Genomic DNA, 24,681 nt, shown 5'->3' with positions numbered 1-24,681 from the left:
TGAAGTGACTTCGTAGGGAATTAAATTAACTGATAACAATTGATACGAGAACTAATCTTATCAATGGACGATAAAATGCAAACAGAATTTCGGTGGTAATCGTATGATAATTTAAAACACTTTATCTCTTAGACATTCCATACTTTTAGAAATAATGCTATTCAGATGAATCTATATAGAATTATACTATTTTACTTGGTGGTAGGGCTTCGTGCAAGCCCGTCTGGGTAGATACCACCCACTCATCAGATATTCTACCGCCAAATAGCAGTACACTGTATTGTTGTGTTCCGGTTAGAAGGGTTAGTGAGCCAGTGTAATCACAGGCACAAGGGACATAACATCTTAGTTCCCAAGGTTGGTGGCGCAAAGGTGATGTAAAGAATGGTTAATATTTCTTACAGCGCCATTGTCTATGGGCGGTGGTGAGGACTTACCATCAGGTGGCCCATACGCTCGTCCGCCAACCAATGCCATAAAAAAAAAGTGTTCAAATCATTTCTACTATGGTTGACGTTTTAATTTCAAGAGATACTACTATTACGTCATTACTAAAAATATATATTCTTATCTTTAATTAACATAGTTATTATATATGTATTTCTATCGAAACGCAATATTGGTAAAGAGAAGATTATCACTCCAGCAGATCACTAGTCTTCGGTACATCGAGCAATATTAGAGTGGCACCTGGATCACCTGGGAAATCCTATTCTTGGAAAGAAAAGGGATATACTAGCTGTAGCGCGTCATGTTTAAGTGGAGTTCAGGTAAAATAAATTTCTTAGACAGTAAATCAAGGTTAAATTTTATTACATTTACATATATCTTTATACAGTTTCAATTATTGAAGAACTACAAGTACTGAGTATTTAAAAATTGTTATGACAAGTTATCATTTATCTATAAATGTAAACTTTAGATATGATAATATTATACAAACAATCAATTCGAAAGCAAATACAGAATTAATTTTACAAGCCTGTTGGAGAATTACATTACATTAGCAGCCTGTAAATTTCCCACTGCTGGGCTAAGGCCTCCTCTCCCTTTGAGGAGAAGGTGTGGCAGAATTTCGTTGAAATTAGACACATGCAGTTTTCCTCACGATGTTTTCCTTCATCGCCGAGCACGAGATGAATTATAAACACAAATTAAGCACATAAATATTCAGTGGTGCTTGCCTGGGTTTGAACCGCACGCATTCTAATCACTGGGCCATCTCAGCTCTGTTGGAGAATAAAGTGACATTCTATTATATAGAAACATACTCATTATATATTCAATCGCCAAACAGCAATGCTTAATATTGCTGTATTTCAGTTTGAAGGGTGAGCTAGAATAATTAACCGAGGTAGGTGGCGAATGGGTTTTGTAAGGAATGTTAAATACATGGACAAGGTCTAGCCGTTGTGACCACATTCCAAGAGGTGACCCTCTATCCTTCCGCCTACCTATTCTAGAGTAATAATAAAATTAAAAAAACAATACAATATTTTCTTTTCTGTAGGAACTCATCATCCAATGTGTTAGAGATGAAGATGGCAAAAACGCGTCACCCTACATGTGCGACCCACACACGAAACCAGAGAACCGAGTCCGAACCTGTAACGATCACCCGTGCCCACCTCGGTAAGCCTTAAATATATACAACTATCTTTAAATGTCTTCAATAATAATTAAACACTTTCGTATGAATTTATGACAAATTTTTTTTCTCTCTCTCTTTCCCTCACAGTTCCTAAGGTTGAGAGAATGCTTTTAGTATAAAGGTTTTTTTTTTTTAAAAAGGAATAGTAGCAACGTCCCAATTTAATTAAAGAATTAGTAATACTCCTATTTACCCTTCCTTTTAAGCTTATCACTTGTGTTAGTATAGGAGACGACAGTAACCCAAGGGGTAAGGATCGATCCTGCGACTTTTTACATCGCAAGACGGCCCGTAAACCATTGCGCTATTAGTCTACAAGTCTGCCTTTTGAACTCTTTATATTGGTATATATTATTTTGGTGAGCAATAAAGTATTAAATAAATTAATATATGTTTGAACTGTTCCTATAAAGAATACATTAATTGTAATTTGAAATAAATAGATAAAAGTTTATAAATAAAAATAATAACTGCAGCAAATAATTTCGTGATTCTTTTAGAGAATTATAAATCTGTTTTTTTTTTTATATACGGACGATATATACGTATACAAAGACTTACAAAATACGTTACAATAAAATCTTGTAATAATGAAAGATACTTGTATTTAATTTTAAAATATTTGAAAAAAGTCATTAAATAAAAACAAATGTTGCGTGCTAAGTACACATAGCCGAATTGATTCATTTCCCTAAAACATTTCAAATAGGTTTTATTTAAAACAAATTTCACGTTACAAAAACCATTTAAACCTGACACGTATCATACCGAAACGAGAGCTTATACACGTATCAATATTCAATCAGACAAAAACCTCGTAAACAATAAAATAACTCATAACATATATTTAATCTTTAGCAGAGATCTCAAAACGAGAGACTTAAACAATATAACAAAAGTCGTTCTACTGGCGTCACGTGTCAAAAAGCAGTTGTTTATTTTTAATACATTACCCTATACTAACGGTAACTGGCTCAATTTATATTTTAACACGTTTACACTGCATTATGTTAGTGTATCAGACCACTGTAATATTTATTTTGTTTTAAGCTCTATTTATATCGTGATAAGATTGAAATTTACACGTATCTTTGTATTTCGCGTTCGTGGAAATAACATTAAATTACATATAAAGCTCCCTGGAATAGTGTTTAACCAGTGCATTGCGTTAAAACTACTGTTACGGCTTAATATATAAGTCTGAAATATATCGTCTGTAAATTTTACTTTATATAATAGTTAGTTTTTATTTGATTGTATTTACATTTCGAAATAGTTTAATAGTACCAAATTAAAAAGTATATTAGTAACAAATACTATATATGTACTAGTATAATATTATAATTGTTACATTAAAAAAATGTGGAAATACAGACACGTTTCAGTTTTGGGTCATTGTACTCTAAATTTTAATTTAATTCGAGATCATAACTTTATTATGAGCCAATATGCTTATGACCACGAAAAGTGAAAGTCTTGAAGCGTCAAGAAAATTATTTTAAGATATGATTGCGGTTAATATCAATAATATACATCGCGAATATTGAGATAGAGAATACGTACGTAATACGTTTGTATTGAAACTTATTTACCAAATTAAGAACTTACGAAAATTTACATAAATTTAATGTTCTTTCCATTAGGCAGATAATAAATGTCTATAGCATAATAATAATAATTTAATAATTATATATTGTATTGGTAGATGTATAAATAACATATAATACACAAACCAGCTTGATATTATGGCAGTTCATGCTTGTCAAGTAATGATTATGTGCTGACTGATTTCGACCACAACAGCCATTCCCAATGGACACTAGATAAATCCGAGTATAAAATAAATTTTAAGTATGAATTAATTCAGTTTTATTTCCCCGTGTTTGAATCATTCGATTATTATAATATTTTTTTTTCTTTTTTATTCTGGCTTTTATTTGTAAAGGGCACAGATTATTATAATTCATGTAGTCTAAGCTCTGAATTGTCACTGTCAACTGTCAATGTCAATTTAATGTATGAAAGTGCGCTAAAATACACGAATTTAAACAAAAAAAAAAAAAACATAACAAGAGATTAAAATAATTATATTTAAATTATGATAATATTTATTGATTTTCATTAACTATAGTCAGATTATTAAAAAGAAAACAAGTCAACGAATTTAGAATTTTATTTGTAAAATAAAACATTCAAAGAACATCAATGTCAAATCCGCTGTATCTGAAAGCGTTTAAGTATACATAAGTATCTTTGCAGGTGGAATTACACGGAGTTTTCTCAATGCACCAAGTCGTGTGGAATCGGTATTCAGACTCGAGAAGTCACATGCATTCACGAGGTAAGTTGGAAAATCTCTAGCGAGTTGCGTTTTCATCTTAGATTTTGTTGTTTTATTTTGATTCGAATCGAATATGAATAACGTGAAGTATACTTCAGAAAAAAGTGATCGAAAATAATATATAAAGTCTAAAAGTAAAGATATTTTTTTCATTTTACGAGTAATTTACTTAAAAACTAAAATAAAAAAAATATTTGGATGGAAAAGTAAAAAACACTATTTTGTGCCTAACGATAACAAACATGAAAGAGATCGATTACTGATATCTTATATAGGTACTTTTAATTCATTGTCTGTCTTGCAAATTACTTTAGATATTTTTTAAGAAATATAACAGAAGGCATTAGTTCCAAATAATCCAAAAGATGTTCGATAATATTTGGAATGGATGAAAAAATATAGCGTCTCTTTATCTTGCCAGGTAACCCGAGGTGGTACCAACACGGTGGTTGTACCAAACAGTATGTGCCCACAACCACCGCCACCAGACAGACAATATTGTAACGTCCTTGACTGCCCCGTTCGGTGGCACGCTGCTGAGTGGTCGAAGTGCTCCAAGACTTGTGGTGGTGGCATGAAGCAAAGAGAGGTACGTATAATAAAATAAAGTTCAATGACATCAGCCCAACACGTGGATGTACATGACTTCCATGTTGACGTCATCTTCTTTTGTTAAATGCAACAATCAATATCATTAGTTTACATATGTATATATTTTTTATTTGATTTGATATCAATCTACAACAAATATTTTATAGCAACAGTTGCTAGGCTCTAACCGTAATAGTAGCCCCATAGCATTAAATACCTCTGTTGCTATGGTAACGAAAACCAAGCCAGCAGTAAAATAATTTCCAAAGTAGCTTGAAGTAGAGCAGCTGAATTTCCTTCATTATACTGATCTGCTCTATGATTATGTGAATAAAAACATTACAAAATACCGATAATGTACGATCACGTTTATCGGTTGCTAGGCCAACAACGCCAAGCAGTTAAGCTACAAATACAAGTTAATTCGAATTCTGTAAACATTTTGAAATGATATACACCATCTCTGCTATGGTACTCAACTCTGATAAAAAAGAAGATCAAATATCTTCTGATAAACGGTTTAGCACTTGCACTTTTGATCAGTTTCAAAGTAGATTATTACTATTCAAATTTTAAAAAATAGATATATTATAAGCAATAGAAATGCAAATAAAACACTGCACATATGGGTACCAAGGTGGTATCATATAAGTTTTACCTTTATAAAATAACTACTTGTTGTCCGTGACTTTGCTCGCGTTTTGGGTCTTGGTCGTCAGATATTAGACTATGTCGTTTATCTTATACTTAACGTATCACATCACTGATATTGCCAATGAATTTTCAACCAATCTATCTTCATTTTCAATTCAATGGTTTTCTTCTACATTCATTTTTTTTATGCCATTTACTGGCGGACAATGGCGCTGTAAGAAATATTAACCTTCCTTCATCACCAATGCGCCACCAACCTTGAGGACTAAAAAGATATATCAACAAATATAACAAGTACAAAGCGATTGCGCAAAATACACGAAGAAATCTTATTTTCTTTAGCTATTTATAGTACTTTGAGCCACTGTTGAGTTTATAAGCTTCTTACTGCCGTGATTAGACTGCTCATTGTAAGAATTTATATCTTGTCTTTTTATTTCTCAACTATCTTGTCTGACTTGGATTGGAGATCTCGAGGGTTTCAAATCCCAGGTCAGATTATTAAATGATATTGAAGAATTGTATCCAAGAATTTTCAAATTGGAATTTTTTGAAAATTGACAGAGATGGATTTTACGATATCCTGATATTAAGAGCTCACATAGATCAACGTTTCAATCTTTTAACTTCTTCCTATAGACTAGTAAATTCCATAATTTTTTAAATTGTTTTCCAATACAAATACGACCTCCGTGGTCGAGTAGTGTGTACACCGGTTTTCATGGGTACGCCATTCGGAGGTCCCGGGTTCGATTCCCGGCCGAGTCGATGTAGAAAAAGTTCATTAGTTTTCTATGTTGTCTTGAGTCTGGGTGTTTGTGGTACGATCGTTACTTCTGATTTTCCATAACACAAATGCTTTAGCTACTTACTTTGGGATCAGAGTAATGTATGTGATGTTGTCCAATATTTATTTATTGCAAATAAAGCGAGTATAATATAAAATTACCATTAACTTGTTTAACTTTGCCTATCAGGTGGTATGTAAACAAATCATGGCGCAATCTCACGTGGTGGAACGTCCAGCGTCACAGTGCAACTCACCACGACCAGCTACCACAAAGTCATGTAATAGCCGACCATGTTTATTGGATACGTCATCTCCAGAAATATCTTTGGCGAATTCTTCGTATATACAGCACGATCCGAAGAAGAAGAAGGTACGTTATAATCTAAGACCTTACCTTTAGTTATACGTTAAAAAAAAATTATCAACATTTTTCATAACACGCCAAAGAAAATTTCAGTTTATTAATAAAGTTAAACTTTATTTTACATTCAACATAGGAGCGGATATATCTCATATCTCGACGGATTTTATCAATAATAACTTTTTATACAATACATTTAATAGTAAGCAGTGTAGTTGGGAGGAAACCTGCAACTGTCAAATTTCAATGAAATTATGCCACATGTGTCCTGCCACTGCATTAAAGTAGCGTGGTAGACTAAGCACCAAACCTTCTCATCAACAGGAGGCCTCGATCCAGCAAAGGGACATTAACAGACTGTTTACATACTTTTTTATAATATAGAGATAATTTCATACTCAGAGTGTGTAATCACTTTAATTAATAATTATATCTATTAATGATTTGATAAGAAATATCAAGGTTGACTGTATTCAATAATGGTGTTTATTTATTTTATTTTTTTTGGCATTGGTTGGCGTACGAACATATGGGTCCCATGATGGTAAGTGGTCACCACCGCCCATAGACAAAGGCGCTGTAAGAAGTATTAACCTTGGGAACAAAGATGTTATGTCCCTTGTGCTTATGATTACACTGGCTCTCTCACCCTTCTAACCGGAACACGACATTACAGAGTACTGTTATTTGGTGGTAGTATATCTACCGCCCAATAACAGTACTCTGTATTAATAAAGGTAAGTAATTTTCATTAAATAAGCCATTCGCCTGATTACTTCGATAAACATAAAGATATTTGGTTTTTTTAGTATTGTAACATTCACTACCCTGTGCATGAAAGATTACAATAATTTAATAGCATTTTTTCTCATATAATATTGTTATCTGCAGGTGACCGTAAAAGTTGGCGGATCAGCGACTATATTTTATGGAACTCAAGTAAAAATCAAATGTCCAGTGAAGGGATACAATAGGACGAAGATCCAGTGGGCGAAGGACCATCAAATTATTACGAAGTCGAAGAAATACAAAATATCTAAAAAGGTAAGATTGTTTGTTAGGTGTTTCTAATATTAATAATATGTTTGGTATATAACAGCCGAGGCGATCGTGTGGGAAACGTAAATCTTAATGGAAATTGCGAGTTCAGACCTGAGTTAGCATCTCAATTAAATTTGGTTAATTTGTGTTTATAAATTCAAATTAATTAAAAGTTCGAAACTACGCATATATTTAATATCAAAACTGTATTAAATATGAAACTAACACCGGTTCGGAATGGAGATTCTACCGATGATTACCGACAAGAATCTCAGTTTTTATTGGTATGTCAATAATTCATAATTAAAGTGACAGCACACTTGTGTTCGCTTCTGTTGCTTCACTATAATATTCCACGCGCTCCATCTGCCTTCTGTATTTTAATCTGAGCGTAAAACGTAGAATGTGATGCATTAAAGGTGACGTTAATTCATATAATACGAAAAAAAAAACAACAAACGGACATAAAATATGAAGAAACAAGGCCATTTAAAAAAAATGATTACAAAATCTTTAGAAAAATAATTAAATTATTCCTTATATTTCCATAGACAATTGAGAAAACAATGGATATTCTTAATTCGGATACCTCATACTTCATTCATTCTTTTGGTACTTTATCGCATTACCTCAATATCTTATAAATAACACGTGTAACTTTAAACTGTATTCTCAGTATAATAGTAAATTAATATAAACAGTTGGGTATCTGAAATTCATACCCAAAACTGTAAACTGGCCGAACCCCAAACTAATTCATTCAACCTGTCGATAGAACCAAAGGTTTTTGTCAACTGGCCCAGTATAAGAAATGGTTCGCAGTTGGCAACTACTGCCTATAAATTACCCTAGCAAAAACATTTTACGATAAATTTTGTCACAGTTTAAAAGTATTTCCAGCTTTTATTTACAGTTGACTAATGTCCGCTTCCTACATTTAACGAATGTTACGATGAGATGATACGAAAGAAATATTTGTAGTGATTATTATTTTAGAGGTAATAGCAAATCCAGTGACGCAGACAATACCATAAGGCAAGAATAGATAGATAGTGCTGTGTACCAGGGCCCCTACGATAAAGGGGCCTCCTACGGCCAACATGATTTACTAAACTGGATTGTACGAAAAAGGTCATCTATAATTTTTAACATTTGTTTCTGAACGTTTTCGAACACTGCCCCTCAATCGTATGTCAATAAATTTTGAGCAAGGAACCCGCACTGGAAGCCTTTATCAACCCTTAAAAAATAACATGAAATGTGTAAATCTAAGGTTTATATAACGATATGATATCATAACCTATTACACAAAAATGTATTTCGTCTTATCTATTTCAACAAATTAGATATTGTCAATTCGTAGAAAGGTCCTGAGTTTAATAGAAAATATTGTCACCAAATTAATATTCTATATATTTACGACATCACTATTTATTTTGTACCAAAACATATAAAAAGATTCACAATATCTTGAGTATCACAGAAGGTTACTAAATTGCCTAAACTTTGTTACTAATTATGTCACCTCCCTAGTTATATCGATATATCGTTAAGATTGTATCGTCTCGTATGGCATACCGGGTATCGTCACTAGAAAGCCCTGTCATCTAATATCACTTATTGTCGGCTTATTGCCATAATCGATTATAGTACTTGACATGATATATCTCATGGTCCTTAAGCTAAATTATTGATAAAGCCTATCTACTAAGTAGTAGATCTTAATACAGTTGGTTAACACATAAATCATCTATAAAATAATCCACTGCTAGGCAAAGGTATTAAATAAGTAGGTTATATCTAATTCCTCTATACTATACTTGAAAATATTTTTTATTAATTAAAACACATGCGTCGAAAAAAAAGTTCACGCACACTAGTAAAGTATTATGACGTTTGGCGAGTGTTAAGCGTAGCTGTCACGCACACTGAGATAATAAAGTTGATTCGTTTGTCTTAGTTATTTTGTAGTACGACACTCTATCTAGATATGATCTAAGCATGCAAGTTTTCTCACGATGGTATCTGTCACTGAGCACATACTAAATTATAAGCCAATTAATCACATCGAAATGAAGAAAAGCTTAAGCGCCAAAATGGTACATTTGAGAAATGAGGGTTTAAGTTTTAACTTAAGTGATGACATGAAAACTTTGGATGTAACACTTGAGTTCTAACGCGCTATCTTGGATTAAGATTCATGTTCCCACTTACCACTTACCAATGGGTCTCGGCTAAATAAAGTAATTAATTAATTTAAACGAATATCACTTACAATTTCAATGGACGTTAACCGATGTGGCACATTTGAATTTCAATGTAATCAATTTGTGTTTGTATTTCGGCGAAAAACAACTTGAAGAAACCTACATGGGTTGGACGAAAATTTGCTACACGTTAGCCAAGCTAAGGCAAGCTAATAAAGTCACTTTTTTTTAAATAAAACATCATTATTTTTGACGTTAATATATCCCTTATAACCACTTAGTTTTATATTTTTAAACATCAACATATTTTTTACACTTTGTCCAGAGTATCATTTTTAATAAAAAGGACTTTAGCCTAAAGCAATTAAAAAAGTTTTATTAATTTCTCTATGCACGTCACTAGAAAGGCAATTTCCGCTTTTATTTAATTATAAATTTTCTCAAACTAAATATAAACACTCATACTACGTACAAAGCTTTTACGAACTATTGTTCAAATGAATTAATTAACTTCGTGAAAGCCTTTTTGGAACTATTTTAATAAATGTGAATGAGTACTTACTAAGCCAGCGGTTGGCCAACATAGGAATAACTGTTCGAGTGAACTCATTTATATATCTATATTTATTTATTAGATCGTCAAAGTACACACATATACATAAACAGCTTTAGTTGTATGTAAATGGTATTTATTAGTATAAGGTCATATGGATATTACTTTTTATACCCGGTTCAAGTTAGCTTGATGTTTTTGAGAGACGGGCCAGCGATGGAAACAGAAAATATAACATATATAACACTCGATGGAACGATGGAATGCGTAATTCAAATTAGAATTCATTATTTTTTACCTTATTTTTCTAATAAGAGTTATACCAGCTAAAGAGACCTCAACCACTAAGCAAAGAGACCCTAACCAAAATGCCCCCCCGTTCGTAACAATAACTTAACAATGATCTTTAATAATGATTTTTTGTAATAGATATTTGTATCCGTTAGGGCCTGTCATTCGCGTCCCTACCGTCCGACCGATGTAACATTATACAAGCGTCTATTATTTTCAGTGTTACTATTTAAATTTTACTTTGAAGCAATAAAAAGTCTTTTATTTTTCGAATAACGCTTGAATCTTTAGGGACTTTTGTATTATATGTATTTTTTTAAATATTTTTATAATTTTTAAAATCATTAAATTAAGAACATAATATGTTCGTCATTGCAAAGTTATGTCAATCAGAAAAATTTACATCTGTCAAAAAGATCAAGCTAACCTGTACAGGGTATAGTACAATATTTAAAATCTCTCTCTTTCTACCACAGGGGGCTCTTCGCATTACATCTCTTTCTCTCCGAGATCACGGAGTCTACACATGCGTGGCGGGACGATCAAGTGCTAATTTAACGCTACTTGTCAAACCGAGACCTGGAGAGTTTCCGTCGAGTGAAGAAATTGAAAGGCATAAAGCCTTGGATGAACCATCGTCGCCACTCTCTGACAGGTATAATCATTAAAAATAACACAAGTCTAAGTGATAGAAGTAAGACCTCTTTGCATCAGAAACATTTTACGCATTGACATTCAGCTTTAAATTATCGTATATAATCTATATTGTTACAATGTAAACGTTGATTTTTAAATAAAGGATTCTAAATTCAAATTCCTATTCTATTTGAAATATTTGATAGAATGTTCTGATTTCAAGTTTGCAATTTATTATTTTATTGTAGAACTATTGAAACTGCTTTACAGTTATTTGTATATTAAGTTGAGCCTTTTTGACAGCAGAGCTGACGGTCGCTATCGAGCCATGATAGGAGGAAGATCCGACGACCAGTCGCACGAACAACGCCCTCCAGATCAGAAGAAGAGCTATAAGAATCGACAGAAAGGTAAATCAAAATTATTTATAATTGTATTATTAATAACTGAACTAACTAACCTTGCTAACTAACACATAACTTGAGAACGCCTTTAACGTGTTTTTTTTTTTCGAACGCTATGGAAATTTTCAGAATACTTAAGAACCTTTATTACACCGGTTTTCTAATAGGGACTGTGAGCCAATAAAAATATATTAGTTATATTATTAGATGAGATTGTTCTTCGATTTGAATGCGCTAAGCTAAGAATTCAACGTTGATTTGGAAAAAAAAATACATTAAAGTGCCCAGTTGTTAAATAACACGTAATATAAAGCATAGACATATTAGTTTTTTACTAATTATTGAATTTTGCTAATTTTGGTATATTAGAAGCGCTTCAAGCGCTGAAAACAATATGTTTGGCATTGTATGAAGCAAATACCAAATCGCTTGCTCTGCCATAGAAATTATTGGTATTAGCTGTTAATTGTAAAATAACTTTCCTATCTAGTACCTGGATACAAGGCCACATTCCAAGGTCAAGGTTCCGATAAAATATTTTCTGTCGAATTTTATTTAGTAATAGCCCTAATTCTGGAAGGTCAAAGTATGTATACGGCCGTAGCTCGGAATGCACGTGAAACCGTTGCTGCGCCTAAACTCTTTCGGTCGTATCAAATATGTCGTCCAGTGAATTATAAAAGTAAGAGAATTCAGAGTGCACCTGTATACACACAAACTTGTGCAATATAATATTTCCTGCGTAGTTGGCTAGTCTTAATTAAGACTAGCTGTGCCCGCGACTTCGTGCGTGTTGTTTGAATTTGAGTTAATTGGATATAATAGCGTGATTTTATTTTTATTTTATATATAATTCTAAAATAAAAATAGCCTAAGTTACTTCTTATTACTTCCGCTATCTACCAGTGAAAGTTCCGTCGAAATCGGTTCAGCCGTTCCAGAGATTAGCCGGAACAAACAGACACACTGACAGACAACAAAAATTGTAAAAAATGTTATTTTGGTATATGTACCGTGTATACATGCATATGCATTTAGTAAAATGGCTATTTTAATATTACAAACAGACACTCCAATTTTATTATATGTATAGATTAGCTGCCATGCCGAAATCGGTTAAGACCATATCATCATCATCATTAAAAAATATTTTCTATTAGTGCTTACAGATTTTCTTAATTGAGATTCATTGTTTTGTCTATTTTTTATAGTAAATAAAACCTATAATCATATAATTTCAAAAACATTTTTTTTTTCTTAATAAAAAGTTTGAATATAATTGACACTTATGTACGGATTGATTTTACCCATTTTTATCCGTGTTTTTGTTGACTTAGTTCGTGTTTTAAATGAATAAATGAAGTACTAAAAGCGAACTGCCGCACTACATTACGGGATTTGAAACAAAATCGTATTGCTTTCGAAATGCCATTACATTACTGTAAGAGAACAGACGCCTTAACATTTTTATTATATTTAATATTAAATATAATTTCGCGAACAAAATAGCCTGATATTATATTAAGAGCACTTTAAATTAGGAGCTTGTTAGGATAAAATTTGTATTCACAATATCAAGGGACGTCGTAACCTTTGGTATCATTTTTCTGTTTCAACCTTAACAAAATATATAAATGCTGTAAATATATAAATAATAATAATTTATTTCACATAAGGGTTTAAATATTTACTTAATCTAGACAAGAAACAATTATTATAGTTGCAAGAGCAGATGTAATCATTACATATGTACAGACAGAGTAAGAAAACCTTCGTCAGTTCTCAAATTCATTCCTTTATCAAGTCGTAAACTCTTAGTACATTTTGAAACTAAAGCATTAAACAGAAAACTGCACATAAAATTAAACTAACATAGTATGATAACTAGGTTCAAAATCAATCGGAAAAGCAGATTATCGCTAATACTGAGCACAAGGTGACGAACCTTTTCTTACCCCGACTGTACATACCTGCATATATATATACATACAAGCAAGCTTAAAAAAAATAACCTGTGTTAAATATAGCCAGCCGTCCTTCCCCAAGTGCGAATAGTAAGTTGATAGGACCAGTAGGCTTTTTATCATATCATATAGATATTTACTGCGTGGTAGGGTTTTGTGCAAGCCCCTCTAGGTGGGTACCATCCACTCATTAGATGTTGTACCGCAAAACAGCAGTACTCAGTGTTGTTGTATTCCAATTTGAAGAGTAAGTGAGCCGGTGTAACTACAGGCATACGGGACATAATAGCTTAGTTCCCAAGGTTGTTTGCCCATTGGCGATGTAAGCAATGGTTAATATTACTTACAGCGCCATTAGCTAAAAATATCAAATTATCGTTAAATTAGTTTAAATTATTATCAGACTATAGAAGAAAGACATAGAGCTTATGGTTGCACTCATAAGAGATACCATATTGAGATCATATCTTCTGAATAAGACGGTAGTTTTTTGAAGATGAGTAAAATTGGGTGTAATAATATTTTTTTCACGATCTTCATCGTGAAGAATTATGTAATATTAATCGCGTTACTAGCATTATTTGCTAGGAATACCGTGTACACGTTTTGACTGTTTTCCTTTAAATTATCAGGCAAAATAGATAAGGTCCGGGACGCACTGTACGGCAACGCTGGTACCACAAGCACGAAAGCCTCGCCGAGCTACAATTCACAAGCCCGAGACATCTACGATGAAAATGAGGTAAGAAGGCTTTGAATACATTATAACACAGATAATAAACATATTACACAGATTCCTAAACAACAGACAACGTACATATTAAGCGAAGAATATCGCCGCTGAGTTCTAACATCAGGTTAAATTAAGATATGATAAAAAAAAATAAAACTAATCAAAGTTAAAAACAGAGATGTATTCTTCTTAGAATTATTATCTATTTATAATAATGAACCACAACAATGTGGTCGTTTAAGCGGTACTAATATTATCTTGAAAATTCATAGAAATAGCTTACATTGTATTCATTGAAGTTATAGAATATGTGTATGTTAACGACAAAATATTATTATTTTCATGGAAATTTGATTAATGTATAATTATAATATGAAAAAGATTTGAAAATATGTAAATATTATAGACAGTGAAAACTGATGAGAAAAACAAACAAGATCGAAATAGTTGTGATGACTTAAAAATTATTATCAATTCAGTTGTATGTATAATGTTTTGTTGTTAATTTTTTAATTGTTATATTACACTACGGAATCCTGTTGTTTATCAACCAAATGGGAAAATCATTTTTTGTTTGCGAGTGACATTCACGTTTGATTCCATTACGAATTAAAAAATAATTATGAAAAATAAGTTCGAAATCGGTTACTCTTTGTTAACATGAAATGTTCTCTATAAGTAAAAACATATAAACAAAATGACAAAGATAAATAATATTAACAGTACCATCACAAGCGATTTATGGATTTAGCAATAAATATTGTACAATAAAAATCATAACTATAAAATTTATTGGTATAAAATATTCTAAGTCGTCCGCTGAGAAATAATGAAAATAGTATATATCTTTTACAAGTACGGAATATAAAGTACAAGAATTCATAAAGGGCAGTTACACGATCGTAACGCGCTTAGTTGAGTAAGCGAGTTTGCACATCAAAGCAAACGAGTGAACGATACCGTGCAAACATCAATGTTTATTTGTATGTTCAATGTATTTCAAAAAAAATGTTTGCGATTCTTAGTGTATGTATTAATTTTAATAATGTCATTTTCCACTACGCGATTTAATGACAAAATCGTCATAATATAACCAACCAACGGAAATAGTTTCAGCTTAAATGCGCAAACCAACTGCGTAACTAAGTCGCATGTAAGCGATCCATTAGAAAGCCTAAAATTATTGAAGTAATATTATTGTAAAGTGTAAGTTTATGGACATTTTCGGACTATTCGTGAATACTAAATATCTTAATAGCGGAACTATATAAAATTTAATTCGTCATATTAAAATTCTAAATACTGTCATTTCTTTCGCCCTTTAAATCCGGTTAAGCCATTTTAATTTTCTAAGATCTAGTTTAATATTAAGTTGAGCTGATTTTTACACTTTTAGCTAAAAGACTAACTTGATCATATCTCGAAGTAAAGTAATTTTAAATTAATAAACAAATAGTATGTCATATTTAATAATTAAATTTCAAATATACCTTTTTCTCAGTCGAATATTCTCGAAATAAATGAAACAAAACGTTGTTAATTAAAGTAAGTTCAATAACCTTTACGAATAAGGTCGACAAAGTTTACAACAATTTCTTATTTTCATTTACAATGCGACAAAGATGAAAATCGCTATTCGGCCTTGAAATAACCTCGTCTCTAACGTTCTTTATTGCCCACTAGTATAATATACATTCAATAATAATTTTATTATAGCTATAAAGTCGGCTATAAAGTTTACTATGCCCCTTTTATTGTTGAACTTAGCTGAATTACAGTAGATAGCAAATCATTGTATTATAGACACCTATACAAGTCACTGGTTTTATACAGGCCAGACTTATGAAGCATTAAAGCGACACTTAAATTTCTGATAAGAGAAGAATGAAGAATAGGACCTTTAAATATATTAAATATGATAAAGAAAAAGAAACAACTTTTTTACTGAGAGGTCAAGAATCTGTATTTTATATAATAATGTGTACGTCCTAAGTAAACTGTTTAGCTATTTACCATTATATATCTGAAATATATCAGATCGTTTTATATCATATATATTGTATATTTACAATTACCCTACATTAACTTATTAAATATTAAATGTTACAATCTTTTACCTCGTAGGACAATACCTTGTAAATATATTAACGAAATAATGTGAGTTGAGACAAAATTGGCTTTTCGATTCAAAATATTAATAGTCTGAACACAAAATTAGTTAGTTAGCCGAGGCAATATTTGCAATCGCTTACGAGCAACAAAACTCATCTTTGCTACACTGATATGAAGGAGCAAAATCGTGGAAGATTGTACCAATTTTGCAACCAAAATTTCAATTAACGTAAATTTTTCACACGCTGCTATTCGGATATTTAAAGAAGACTGCTGTATCATCTCAGATGCTTCCACCAAAACGAAGCGGTGCCTCCAGGCTTTTGCCGTGTCTGCATTACCTTGTAATGCAACTACAGGTGAGCCGTTACCAGAATAGAGCATGGCTCATGGGATTTTAGGTTCTATGGGACTAGAATTACGTTTAGTTTTCCATGGCATGATACATCTTTGGTGGTACTATTTCATTACGATATTGGTTACCCATTTACAGAATGTAACCAAACTTATGAGCTTCATGACTAACTCTTATGTTACGAGGGTTTGATAAAATTTGGGTTTCATCGATTTATATTCTAATAATTTAGTCAATTCATCGTTTTTTATCACTAATGTAAAAACTTCAATTGTGGTTTTCAAATTGGTTTGACTTTATATGTGTTTCCATAGCGCCTATTTAAAACTCCAAGAACATTTTTCATTGATATGTTCAGATGTTTTGGAATTTTCAGACCATTGGCAATTCGAGGGGTCAGAGAATGGTGGACCCGATTATAATGTATCAAAATTATGGTACGCCATCACAAGTACAAGTCGTCAACCTTGAAGATAAACAAATAGTCTTTCCAGAAGATGATGATTCTGATATAATTATAGTCAATGAGGACTATAATAGAAATACTGTTGAAGAAGCAAGAGTTGAAAGTGTTAAACAAAACATTGGTGACCTAGTGGAAACTACAACGGAGTCAGATAACAAGTAAGTAACTTCTATTCAAACTCTTAATAAGTAATGTTTGAAATATCCAGCTTACAATTTTCTTTTTCACTCATTAGGTTTACAGCATTCGACATAAATGAATATACGTGGAAGACCACAGATTGGTCATCATGCAATGCTCCCTGTGGTCAAGTTGGCCACCAAATAAGGGGTGCCGTTTGCCATGTAAGTATCAAGTAATTATGGACAGACTTTTGGTACTCGTGATTTGCCATATTAAATTTAATCCTTTGAGTCACTTATTTTGACCTACATATATTCGTGTTTATATTTTATAGTTTTTAAGTAAATTATTGAAAAATTGCGGATATTATTTTAAATCATATAAGAAAAATACTTGTATTTCACATTTTCAATTTTGCTTGTTATTCAAAGCTAATACAGATTTGAATTTAATGAAAGGAAATTTCCAACCGAAGAAACTCACTGAAACTATTTAACTAAGAGCAGAGAATCTTTTCCAATATTACATGAATATGAATTTAATTTTACGCTGAATTCAATTATTACTTATGATTGAAATTTTTCATTAACATCGAGTATTCATTTGAAACTTAAGCTTTCAGAATTAACGATATGGTGTATAATGAATATTATTTTTTATAATATTGAAAATTGTAAATAATTCCGGTTCTTCTCTGTCAAGTTAGGTTATTCTCTTTTCGGAACAGATAGTAGATTGTACTTTGATTATCAAGATGTACGTACGAAGTATGATATTGTATTTGATATATTTTTTAATATTTTTCCTAAAATACTATTACTTAATTAGATTTAGTACATTTTCAATTTAAACGGAACTTCTAGATTTTAAAGAGGAACTATTTTTTAATTATATATTTTACTAGCATTTTTGCCATCGTTCCACTCGGCTATAATAAGTACAGAAATTATTTATAATTTAATCTGTATGAATTTGTTTCAGTTCTCATTGTTATAATAGTTTTGCCACCAAATAACTCAATTATTTTAAATATCCTAAAAAAAACTAATATAATAACATCACGTGAAATCATTAAATATCCAACCAAAAATAATTATATCGATGATAACTCAATAACATTTTAAGAATATTTTCTTTGTTATGATCGCTGAATTAGACAACTTTTAATTAATTTATTTCTTTATTACAAATAGCATAAATTACCTAATCAAACAACTACAGTCGAAATTGACGAATGTCTGTCGAGAGGACTGACACCTCCGACCGTTTTACGTGATTGTGCCAGCAATAGCTGTGCTTCATGGAGGACTGGATCTTGGTCAGCAGTCAGATGCTTGGCTTCTGGAAGTGGTAAGATTTTCCTAACTTTTCTGTTTAATCTTTAGATGATTTTCAACTTGCACAGTTGGCAAATTGCGACTTGCAAAATCATAATTTTTTATTTAACTGGGTGTCAGTTTTAGCTCTTTTAATATTTTTCTTTAACCCTAGCTATAGTTCGACGTCGCGTTGAGTGTGTTTCTGACAACGGAACAGTACTGCTCGATTCAGCTTGTGTGTATAGTCAACAACCTGAGAAGACTAAGAGAGAAGCCCAATCTTGTAAACCAGTTTGGGCTGTGGGGCCTTGGAGTAAGGTAAAATATATCATTTTCATAAAGAAACACTACTAGAAAAATTGAACTTAATTCGTTTATACTCAATTTATACAGACAAAAATGCATCAGCAAAAGAATAAACTGATATTTTTACAAAGTATAAAACAAAGACGCTTCCTGCCTGTCTGTATGCTTACATTTTTTAAATCACGGAACAGATTTTAATGCGGCTTTCATTAATAAATAGAATAAGTCAAGAGGTAAGTATGCATAATAGATGTATGTATGTTAGATATCAGAGGAAAATCGCGATTTCTTCAACTTTCTAGCCGAAACCAAACTAAAACTTTTATTTTATATTTAATCTTTAATCTAATAGTTGTATCACTAATTTATTGACCCTCACTGTACGCATGTGAAACCGGGGTGGGTACTAGCTACCCATATTTTTATTTTATTATTACGACAACATAATATCGCTTAGTAAACAATGCTACAAACTTACGTAAAAATTAACAATGAATTTCTCTGCCTTACATTTTTGTATTTTCCCCACAACAGTGCAAGGGTCCGTGCGGGCAGGGCTTGCAACATCGCGTGCTGCGCTGCGTGTGGCGCGCGGGCGGCGCGACGCGCGCGGGCCGCCGCGAGCGCCGCGCCGCCGCGTGCGCGCGCACTCGCCCCGCCGTCGTCAGAGCTTGCTCAGACGAACACTGTGCTAAAGGTAGGTCGGCTGTGGTTCCCGTACAGCTGGGTTTTTAATAAACATGAGTCTAAATTTATTTTAATGTAAATTACTTCGCAATGTTTTCCAACAAACCTGAAGGGTTCTACCACCAATTTTTCACTTTATTGCATCGTTGCCGTTCAGCCGTTTTCCTATTCTACTAAAACAACGACCAGTCGCAGTGATATCGAAGTTGGATCGAAATAGAATCGGGAACGTATCACAACCGCGAGTGCGCTTCGAATTCACCTTCATCATTTTGCACTGCTAAACTGTGGAATACTTTGTCAGGGTATGTATTACCCGATAGGTAAAACCTAGGCGTCTTCAAATCTAGTGTTTTTTTTATATTATCAATAGCAAATGAGCCACCTGATAGTAAGTGGTCACCACCGCCTATCGACAATGGCGCTGTAAGAAATATTAACCATTCCTAACATCGCCAATGCACCACTAACCTTGGGAACTAAGATGTTATTTCCCTTGTCCCGTATTTACACTGGCTCACTCACCCTTCAAAATGGAACACAACAATACTGAGTACTACTGTTTTGAGGTAGAATATCTGATGAGTGGATGTTACCTACCCAGACGGACTTGCACATCGAGTAAAAGTAACAGGTATATTTTAGGCAAGCGTGCGACATCGTAGACCGTGTCGATGCTTAACAGGCAAGATAACGGTCAAACCCCTGATCACCTGATATTTTATTGCAGCTCTGAAATAAATTATTTAAAGTGTAATAATTTCCTCCAACAGATGGCGTTTGCAGAGACATGTCGAGGTTTTGCGAAAACGTTCGCGCAATGAACATGTGCGCTCTCAGACGTTATAAGGAGCAGTGTTGCAAGACATGTGAAGACTAAATTAGGACATTTGACTATGAGAGACTATGATATGTGACTTTCAGTGAAAAGGCTATTTGCGTCTCGAAACGGGTTTTATTCTTATATGTAAAAAGTTTAGACTGAAAAAGATCTTATGTACATTTTAGTATTTTTCGTGCGATTTTTTAGATAAATCTTTGATGTTTATATTTTTTTTTATTTAAAACGAGAATATGTGTTAGTTTCCCTAAAATATATTTTTTAAATATCGACTGTGACCTAGTATGTGCTATATGCATATAAATTGGATTGTATGTCGTTGTGAGCACGAAATAGTTTCTAGTCGTGATAGCACTATAAGAAATATGATCACATAAATAAATAAAATGTATATTTAATCGATTATAAAGTAATAAATCGATTAACATAAGAATCGATTTTCTTAAAGTTGTATAAAGGTTTTAAATAGGCCCCTGAGTTTAAATAACATATTCTACACACTTAACGGCAATTTTAGCAAAATCAATTCTATGAAGAAGTTAACATATTTTTTTTATTTATGAACTCTCAAATATTTTTTGTCTGTATTTTATTTTAATTTTGAACAAACAAAACCATACTTAAATTCGACCTCTAATGAAAAGTGTAAATTATTTCAAATGATAGATTAAATTTATTTATGTATAAGGAACAAAATATTTAGTAAAAATGTTTTGTACTATATTAATCATAGTTAATATGTAAATAAATTAAGCATAATCGCTACGCTTAACAGATTGTAAGAAAATTGCACAAGTACTAGTTACGCATTCAATGTATAGGAAAATTAAAAAAAAAAAATATGCCAAATGTATAAAAAGTACAGTGACGTGAAAAATATATAATAAATTTAGCGAAATTATTAAATTCCATGTGTCGGGTCGGTTATATCGAGAGCCTTATTTTATTAAAATCGATTCGCTCCACAATCGACTCGCAACTTTAAAAAGTTAGTCGAATAGCGCAATTGAAAAAATAAATTAAAATATTTATAATCTATAATTAAAAAAATATACTTATACGACACATCTGATTAAAAGCAATATCGATACAGCTTAAAACTGTTGTATATATCTATATAGTTGTATTGTGTGTTTGTTACCCGTTCGTGGAATGGGAGATAGTGAAGTTGTCGACCATTTAGTTAGAAATATTCGATTGTTTATTATAAATATAATCGTTCAATGAATTTAGTACAGCCCGCGCCAAATAACTAGAATCAAGATCGCAAGCGCGTTAATATCGTCACCGCGATGCCATGGTTACGCGCGGTGTTACCAACGAATCGACTAATGTAATTTTAGTTATTTGACGCGTATTTTAAATAAAGATTGACAGTATTATATAGTGATGTTTGTTGTCAATTTTTAGATGTCTACTATTTAGTTTATTATTAATTCTTATTTCGCTAAAAAAAGGCTTTAAAAATATATACGAATCAACTAAATTAGCTCAGCTTATAAAAACGCTGATAGCTCAAATATTAATTAGTGTTTCACATGTATATCACATCGATGATCAACGGAGCTATTATGTAATTATGTACAATTCGATACTTAAAATCGCCTTCAATTAATAATATTTAATTAACCAAAACAACACCACGATAGATATGTTATTCGCTTTTTTGCACAAAAGAGACAGCAACATAGATGATATTGCTGTCTCGTTCTATAACTGCTATCGAGTATAGCTGTCAAATATACTTCATATGGGATTTGACCTGCAAGAAAGAACTTAGCGGGAACACGAGATCTTTAAAGCTACGCCCTTACAAGCGAATCTAAGATAGAAACTTTAAAACAAACTACGTATTAGAACATTAGCATTAGTGTTGCAATACCTTTAGTTTCGCGATACGTAGTTATTCCCGCTGCGTCTTTCCAGCACGTGTGTATTATCCCTAATACTTATGTTTCTTATCTAAATATTATGACTATCGTGATATTGATCCTTAAATAAACGTGTATCTAACAGAAATTAAGCGTAGATCTGTTTAAACTTAATATAAGAAATCTTTCATATCGATGAACTGCCATTTATAATAAATATTAATTTCGCTGGAAATAAGCACTGTATCATTACCGCCTCTGATGAACGTTTTTCACGTGTTGTATTGAAATGTGAATCTTATTACAATTAATAAAAGGTTTCTTTTTAATATACTAGTAACTGTCAATGTCAATTTCAAGTATCCATTTCGTTTACTTACTGCTGCTACGTATTTGCTCTCTCTTTCTGTCCCACATTTGAATATATATGTTGTCTTTGTTGCGTCATCCTTCAAAACAAAATGTAACACTAGTATGTAGTTTTACCCGCAGTTTTAAGTTTTCGTCACACTAATAAACTGCTTTAATATTTAGGAATGACGTATTTAAATAATAATGCCTCCACTAATATGAATGCCCTTCAAAACGTGTTATCTCCAAAGATACTGAGGAGATACTTGGTTTTTAAAATCACACGTTTTTAAAATATAATTACACTATTTAAAAACATAACAAAAAATCATCTGATATCCATTAAGATCCCAGACCTTTTTTTATCAGGTATTTTCTTTATCGATTTATATTATATGTGCACACATAGTAATAAATAGTATTTATAAATGTATAATAGTTTAACAATTATACATTTATAAATATAAATCATATTTCAATACAATACACACATTGCTTTCATTAGAAAATCCTTGTATTTTTGTTTTGAACGTATTAAAAATTAAGTCCGAAATTGTAAATTGTATCAAGAATTTTCAAATATAAAAATATATTATATGAGTAAGTTACTGAATTCATTGTTTTATTTAACATTCCAACACCAATTCTTGTATTAATGGCTTTTAGTTTTGCCTATAAGGTTCAGATTATTTCGCCCTTGTCACGTAGGAGAGGACACGACGAAGATTGATCGATGCGGTCCAAGTCAATTAAATTTTGAAAACAAACACTACTATTAAGTAGGAATTGAACCTTTAAACTAAAGCAACGCGTTATTACAATAAAGAACCTAACTATAACTAAGATAATTGCCAGTATTGTCCAGTCCAGGAATTCATAGTTGCCAAGATTGGTGGCGCATTGTCAATTTAAGGAACGTTTAATATTTCTTACAGCTCCACGGTCTATGGTCTTGGACTCTTGGTGACTACTTACCATCCAATGACCTACCTAAATAAAAGGCTATTTTGGTATGTGGCTGAAGATATAATAGTGCAGACATGTGAGTGCAGGCAAAAGGGTATTTTTTAGGCTTTGTATTCCCTAACTCTGAAATTCCTATAGGGCAACAGATCTGACTCGACCGAAAATAATTCAGGCTCAAGACCAACAGCTATATACGATGTCTGGAAATATCTAAACAACTAAGCTCCAAGCTCAGCTGCTGAGAGTAACTTCACCAAATACTATTAACTGGTCTCAGTGATGACACTAGAATCACCTAAACCCTCGTCATACAACAAAAAATATTTGTGGTAAAGTTCGAAAAGTGTACCACTTAAAATACAAATACGATATTACATAGTTATCATTATTGGCAGGGCATTGGCAATTTAAGGAATAGCAGTCCTTACACTGGTAAGTATACCATTACTTACATTGGTACTACTGAGTACCAATGTCATTGAACGTTACTGACCAAACTATTAACACTCACTAAAAGACACAATAAATATTATAACCAAGTTTGGTGCTTGTGTATTTAATGTTGAATTCAACAAATTTATTTGACTTCCACATCTTATATTAACCTCCCCACACCACTCTTCCCGCGAGAATACAATATCATTGAAACTTGTTTGATTGGCTGTCCGCTCTGCCGCACCAGATGTGATTGGCTTAATGGGTTTTCGAATTGATTGGTATACGAAACGGGCTTTGAACTCTCGAAGTTTGTTTTAAAATAAACAATTTCAATAATTAATAGTCAAATTACAATAATGGGTATTTACATGATTATCTTTTATGTAATTTAAAAATAATAAAATTCACTAAAATAATAATAATAACTTAAAATTCGACAAAATAAAAACACGAGAAATAATTTTGACGATCTTTTTATATACCTGTGTTAAAAGTTTAAATGCAAGCTTCGTCAAATACGTGTATCAGTAAGCTAGGCAAATTCATTTGCTAGAGACGAATTCTGATAAGAAACCACGACACTAAAACATGTTAGCTGGTGTTTATATACAAGTGTGTCTATGTAAATT

At 32.1% G+C, this 24,681-nt stretch overlaps 1 protein-coding gene across 1 annotated transcript in view; it reads left to right on the top strand.

Moving 5' to 3' along the window:
* LOC125072667 (protein madd-4) overlaps positions 1–21,054 on the top strand; it is a 395,564-nt gene extending 374,510 nt beyond the window's left edge. The window contains exons 16-31 of the mRNA XM_047683327.1: positions 647–770; positions 1,511–1,632; positions 3,911–3,992; positions 4,414–4,581; positions 6,215–6,397; positions 7,280–7,432; positions 10,957–11,135; positions 11,420–11,526; positions 14,117–14,226; positions 16,596–16,688; positions 17,043–17,308; positions 17,386–17,494; positions 18,467–18,623; positions 18,765–18,910; positions 19,433–19,595; positions 20,359–21,054. Of these exons, the coding sequence (XP_047539283.1) occupies positions 647–770; positions 1,511–1,632; positions 3,911–3,992; positions 4,414–4,581; positions 6,215–6,397; positions 7,280–7,432; positions 10,957–11,135; positions 11,420–11,526; positions 14,117–14,226; positions 16,596–16,688; positions 17,043–17,308; positions 17,386–17,494; positions 18,467–18,623; positions 18,765–18,910; positions 19,433–19,595; positions 20,359–20,465 (2,269 nt within the window). The 3' untranslated portion in view covers positions 20,466–21,054. The remainder of the gene's footprint in view (positions 1–646; positions 771–1,510; positions 1,633–3,910; positions 3,993–4,413; positions 4,582–6,214; positions 6,398–7,279; positions 7,433–10,956; positions 11,136–11,419; positions 11,527–14,116; positions 14,227–16,595; positions 16,689–17,042; positions 17,309–17,385; positions 17,495–18,466; positions 18,624–18,764; positions 18,911–19,432; positions 19,596–20,358) is intronic.
* Positions 21,055–24,681: the final 3,627 nt, after the last annotated feature.

This window comes from Vanessa atalanta, chromosome 22 (genome assembly GCF_905147765.1).
Source record: "Vanessa atalanta chromosome 22, ilVanAtal1.2, whole genome shotgun sequence".
Lineage (NCBI taxonomy): Eukaryota > Metazoa > Arthropoda > Insecta > Lepidoptera > Nymphalidae > Vanessa > Vanessa atalanta.
Note: the sequence above shows the minus strand (reverse complement) of the source record. Positions and strands in the feature narration are given on the sequence as shown.